At 33.1% G+C, this 6263-nt stretch overlaps 2 protein-coding genes across 2 annotated transcripts; both read left to right on the top strand.

Annotated features, from left to right (window-relative positions):
- Window positions 1–1512: 1512 nt before the first annotated feature.
- LOC130452128 (uncharacterized) lies at window positions 1513–2553 on the top strand. The gene has a single exon (XM_056791446.1). The coding sequence runs from the start codon at window positions 1513–1515 to the stop codon at window positions 2551–2553; it is 1041 nt and encodes a 346-aa protein (XP_056647424.1).
- Window positions 2554–3177: 624 nt separating this feature from the next.
- On the top strand, window positions 3178–3672 carry LOC130452127 (uncharacterized). The gene has a single exon (XM_056791445.1). The coding sequence runs from the start codon at window positions 3178–3180 to the stop codon at window positions 3670–3672; it is 495 nt and encodes a 164-aa protein (XP_056647423.1).
- Window positions 3673–6263: the final 2591 nt, after the last annotated feature.

Raw genomic sequence — 6263 nt, 5'->3', positions numbered from 1 at the left:
ATCAGAAAGTAAAAACCGCATTGAAAGAAAAATAATTATCCGGAAAAAGTGATAATCAACATATTCAAGGAAAAGGTAAACATATACTACAATCAATTAAAAAACAAAACAGAAATTAAAAAAAACCAAAGAAGTAATATTATATATCAAGTGGCTTGTTCTAACGCTGTCTATATGAGGCAGACATCTCAGTATTTGGAAAATAGACCAAAAGGTGATGAATATGATAAAAAAACTACATTAACGAACAATAAAATAAAAAAAATATATAAATCCAATTATAAAGATTAAAAAATTCTTGAAACAGAATCTAATACACGAAAAAGAATATTTTTAGAAATGGTTCACATTCATGAGAACGAAAAAGCTATGAATGATAAAAAAGACCTAAATAATTTAAGTAAAATTTATATAAATATATATATATATATATATATATATATATATATATATATAGAGAGAGAGAGAGAGAGAGAGAGAGAGAGGAGAGAGAGAGAGATATTGTGAAATTATAACAATCATTAATTTTGTTGGTTGTTCGATGTTACTATAATCTTTTTATCAGGAATTTGTTACGTTATTCTATTTTTAAGGCTGATATCGTACAGGTATATATATTATATAAGATGCCGGCATGTACTATGTGGCTTTATATATTTGAGTCACGTGACCGTCCAGACATTGGGGCGAAAATCGAAGAGGATTTATCGTCTCTTCTACACAGAATATTATATGGGGCGAAAAGTCGATGTCATAAATGCATTGAAAAGGTATATATACAGGACGAAAAAAAATATCATGTGAAAAAGGGTATATACAAGAAGTATCGAAAATGAAGTGGTATAAACAGAGTAAAAATTATCGATGTCAAAAGGGGCATGTTACGACTTCTAAATTTTATATGGAAGCTAAACCTGGCAACGCTGCGACCACGAGGGCCCAGAAGAGAGACAGCAAAAACCCAGGTCATTCAAGATACACACCACAAGAGTAGCAGACGTAAAATTTATAAAAATTCGTTTAATGTATAATAATTCAATATCAATATATGAGATGCAAGGATAATATAAGTAATTAAAGTTGTGCGTTTACGAAATACAATAGTGTATCATTATTATTATAATAAAAGAAAAAAAGAACAAACACCGACACCTAAACATTTTGGTCCTCCGATCCGCTTGAGACGATATCCAGCTAATTCCGATGATAAGCCGACAGACAAAAAAGTGAGTTTTTTCCTTTATTTTGCTTTGAAATCCTTTCAAATGTGGCCCTTGTTTGAAGAGTAAAGTTAATTCAGCCTTATATCAATTTAAATTATTTCATATATAGAAATTCTTCGCATGTAACTCGCTTTCGCCGGTATATTTTGTTTACGATTTTATACCTAACACGAATTATCAGTTTAGTTTTTTTGTTAGAATTCTTGGTGTTGTTGTGCGTTCATATTACACTGTTGCCAACAATTTAAATTTCGCACAAAGATTATTATTGCATCATTTTCAAATTAAAATGGCTGAAGATCTATTTAAAACCTTAATTAAAAAACGAGGTGTTCTTAAAGGAAAAGTTTCTGTTTTTAGCAATAAAATTACAAAATTACAGGAAAGTTTTTTGAACGAAGAAAATATTTCGGAACAAACTATCATTGAATTAGAAGATAGAATCGGTCAGATTAGTGATATTACTAATGAGTTTGATAGTATTCAGAGTCAAATTGAAATGGAAATTTTAGATGATGAATCCAAGTTTATGGAACAATTAGCTCAACGAGAGCAGTTCTTACAAAATTTTTATGATTCATTTGCGTCAGCAAAACATTTATTGAATCAATTAAAACCAGCTAATAATAGTAACAGTGATCATAATTCCGATAAGAATTCTCCTGCAGTAAAATTGCCAGACATAAAATTACCTACATTTAGTGGGTCTTTAAATACCTGGCTTGAGTTTCGAGACACGTTTACCGCATTAATAAACGACAACCCTGATATTGATGATATAAATAAATTTCACTATTTAAGGGATAGTCTAGAGGGTAGCGCTAGTCAGATTATTCAATCTCTTGAAATTTCTGCAGGAACGTATAAGGTTGCATGGGATTTGTTATGCAAACGATATGATAATAAAAAAGCATTGATATACAATCATTTAGATGCATTGTTTGGTTTAGAAAAAACAGAAAACAGAAAAGTCTCATCTTTTAAATTAAGAAATCTCTCAGATACAGTCTCCAAACACTTGAGGGCTCTTAACAGTCTTAAACTTCCCACAGATCAATGGGATATTCTAATTTTACATTTAATGGCCAGATGTTTGGACGATGGATCTGTTAGTAAATGGGAGGAATACAAGTCTAAAAAAGATTTGCCTTCTTTTGAGGATATGTATGAATTTTTTAGAAGTAGATCAGACTTGCTAGAGCGATTAGAGTTGAACAAACTTGAACAGGGATCCAAGTCAGGGAAAATCAGGGGCTTACTTTCTGCCGATTCAGAAAGTAATTCACATGAAAACAAAACATCTTTTCAAGGTTTCAAGTGTGCCATATGAAGTGGTGATCACAGAGTGTTTATGTGCGACAAATTCAAGGCAATGTCTGTGCTAAATCGCATGGAACAAGCCAAAAGACTAAAGTTATGCTTAAACTATCTTCGAAGTGGCCACAAAACCAACCAATGCAGATTGTATGCTTCATGTAAAACATGTAAGGGTAAACACAATACTCTTTTACACATAGAAAACAAAAATCAAGCAAATCAAAATATAAATCAAGAAAATGTTTCCCTAACTACAAGTTCGGAACATTTTCAAATTCTGTTATCCACTGTAGTAGTAGATGTTTTAAACAGTTATGGTGCTTACGTACCTGTTCGAGCTATTCTAGATTCAGGATCAATGTCTTCCTTTATAACTCTTCACTCAAAACTAAATATTCCAAAGCAAACAATGAATTTCGCTGTTTCTGGTTTGAACAGTTCCGTCTCTAATGTGAAATATAAATGTTGTTTAAAATTTAAATCTCAACATAAAAATTTTATGACGGACTTGTCTTGTTTTATTTTGCCAGAAATAACTGGAAACTTGCCTACATTTTACATTGATAAGCAAAAGCTATTGATACCTAAATATATCAATTTGGCTGATAAAAACTGATAAGAGCCCGGACCAATCGAGATGCTGATAGGTGCTGATATTTTTTGGAATGTTTTATGTCCAAACCAATTGAAGTTAAATACAAATGGTCCTGTTTTACAGGAAACTCAGCTTGGATGGTTGGTTTCAGGTAAAATACAAGGCTTTCAGCTTTCTAATAATATAGTTTGTAATTTGGTTAAAAATGAAGGTGATTTATATATCCAAGACCAGTTATCAAAATTCTTTGAAATAGAAAGTGTTAAAACTGCCAGTCCTTGGTCCAAAGAGGAAATGGACTGTGAAACAACAAGAACTCAAGAAGGTAGTTTTGTTGTATCGATTCCATTGAAAGCAAGTCCAAAAATATTAGGTGAATCTTTAGGTCTAGCCAAAAGAAGATTCAAATCACTTGAGCAAAAATTCTCAAAAGAATACCAATTCTCAAGAATGTACAAGAATTTTATCCTCGAATATGAAAAGCTCAATCATATGCAAAACATAGGAGAGGTATCTGAAGTAAATCATGAGGATTAATGAACTTCAGCTAAAAGGACCGGCAATTCAAGATGATTTAGTGTCAATATTATAACGCTTTAGACAATATAAATATGTTGTTACCGCGGACATTGAAAAAATGTACCGTCAGGTCTTGGTGTCAAAAGATCAGCATAAAATGCAAAGAATTCTATGGCGAGATAACGAAAATAAAGCACTAAGTGTCTGTGAACTTTCTACGGTAACTTATGGTACTACAAGTGCACCATTTTTAGCTATTAGGTGTTTAGTAGAATTAGGTAAACTTTGTGAAAGAGAATTCCCGATTATTTCAAATATTATTCTTCACGACTTCTATGTCGATGACCTTTTGACAGGTGTCGATGACATTCACATTGCAAAAGAAAGTTGTCTTAAATTATGTGAAGTTCTTGGATCAGGCTGCTTTCCACTTCGAAAGTGGCGATCAAACTTTCCGGACATAATGCGTGATCTAAAAGAAGGTAAACTTGCTGATTCTTCGGAAGGTCTAGTCATTGGCGAAGATGATGTTGCAAAAACCCTAGGTATATCGTGGATGAGTAAAACGGATAAATTAATATTTCATATTGATGTTGAAATGAAAGGTGAATGTTTAACAAAAAGAGTTATGCTTTCAGGCATATCCAGAATATTCGATCCAATGGGTCTACTTGGCCCTTGCATTATAATTGCTAAAGTAATGTTACAACAACTTTGGAAGGAAAATCTATCTTGGGACAGTCCAGTTTCCAATGAATTACAAGTTAAATGGAACAATTTTATACAAAAACTTCCGTCATTAAATTATTTAAAAATTCAGCGACATGTTATTTGTGATAATTCCACACAAATAGAAGTACATGCCTTTTCAGACGCTCCTGAGATAGCATATGGTGCAGCTGTGTATGTCAGATCAAAAAATTGCTATGGTGAAACATTTTGTCATTTGCTTATCTCTAAAGCTAAGGTTGCGCCAATTAAATCACTAACAATCCCTCGGTTAGAATTATGTGCAGCCCATCTTCTGGCTAAACTTGTTAATAAGGTTACTACTTCTTTGAGGCTTGATTTCAATTCTGTAACATTATGGTCTGACTCCACAATAGTGTTGGGTTGGATCCAGTTCATTTGTTAAAACCATTCGTTCGTAATCGAATTGCTGAAATACAGGAGTTAACTGATATCAGTTCATGGCGTTATGTTCAAAGTTTAGAAAACCCTGCAGACATTTTATCAAGAGGCTCTTATCCTAGTAGTTTGATTAATTCAAATATATGGTGGCAGGGTCCATATTGGCTCCAAGAGAGCCCTGACCTTTGGCCAAAAGACAACAAGACGTCTATTCCCCTTCCAGAAATAAAAACTACTTTGGTAGCGGTGTCTGAATTTAAATTTCCATTCGAAAGGATTTCTAATTTGAATCGATTGAGGAGGTGCATGGCTTTCATTTTAAGATTTATAAAAAATTGCTCAAGTAATAAAGAAAATCGATCGTTTGGTGTTTTTACAACAACAGAATTAGATAACTCTTTGAAGTTGCTTGTAAAACTATCCCAAATATCTTCGTTCAATAAGGAGTATAATGATTTAAAAGCTGGGAATGAAATTGACAAAAAAAGTAAACTTTTATCTCTAAACCCGTTTATGGACACGAGCGGTATACCTAGAGTTGGAGGTCGTTTGCAGAATTCAAATTTTCATTTCAATAAAAAACATCCAATGATTTTGTCGTCGAAACACCATTTCACGAAACTTTTTTTTGAACAAGAGCATAAAAACTTATTACATGCAGGACCATTACAATTATTATATAATATACGAGAAACGTATTGGCCAGTTGCCGCTCGCAACCTAGCTAGATCTATTGTTCATAAATGTATACAATGTTATAGATTAAAACCAAAATCAGTCCAACCTATTATGGGAAATTTACCAAGTGATAGATTTTTATCTGGTTTCCCCTTTCAAATCACAGGTACAGATTATGCCGGACCTTTTCATGTACTTAATAAAAGGGGACGTGGCTCAAAAATCATGAAAGGTTATGTCTGTTCATATGCTTGGCTACAAAGTCCATTCATCTTGAGTTTGTAAGTAGTCTTTCAACTGAAGATTTCCTTTTGGCTCTAAAACGCTTTATCAGTCGACGTGGAAAACCATCTCAAATTATTCAGACCACGGTACAAATTTTATTGGTGCAAATAGAAACTTGAAAGCACTCTATGATTTTCTCACTCAAAATGAATGTTTAATTAGTGATTTTATGAACAATCAAGGAATACGCTGGAACTTTAATCCAGTCCAAGCTCCACATTTTGGTGGATTATGGGAGGCTGGGGTTAAGGCAATGAAATATCACTTGAAACGTGTTTCTGGTAAATCTAACTTTACTGTTGAAGAGTTCACGACTTTGCTCTGTCAGATAGAGGCCATATTAAACTCCCGTCCTCTTTGTCCGCTATCTACTAACCCTTTAGATCCTTCTCCTTTAACACCAGCTCACTTCATCATTGGTCGTCCACTAACTTCAATTCTGGAGCCAGTTATGATTTTAGAAGAGGAAAGCAAGTTATCCAGATACCAAAAAATCGAAAATGCTCGGCAACACT

This window comes from Diorhabda sublineata, unplaced genomic scaffold (genome assembly GCF_026230105.1).
Source record: "Diorhabda sublineata isolate icDioSubl1.1 unplaced genomic scaffold, icDioSubl1.1 Dsub_19, whole genome shotgun sequence".
In the NCBI taxonomy this organism is placed as follows: domain Eukaryota; kingdom Metazoa; phylum Arthropoda; class Insecta; order Coleoptera; family Chrysomelidae; genus Diorhabda; species Diorhabda sublineata.
Note: the sequence above shows the minus strand (reverse complement) of the source record. Positions and strands in the feature narration are given on the sequence as shown.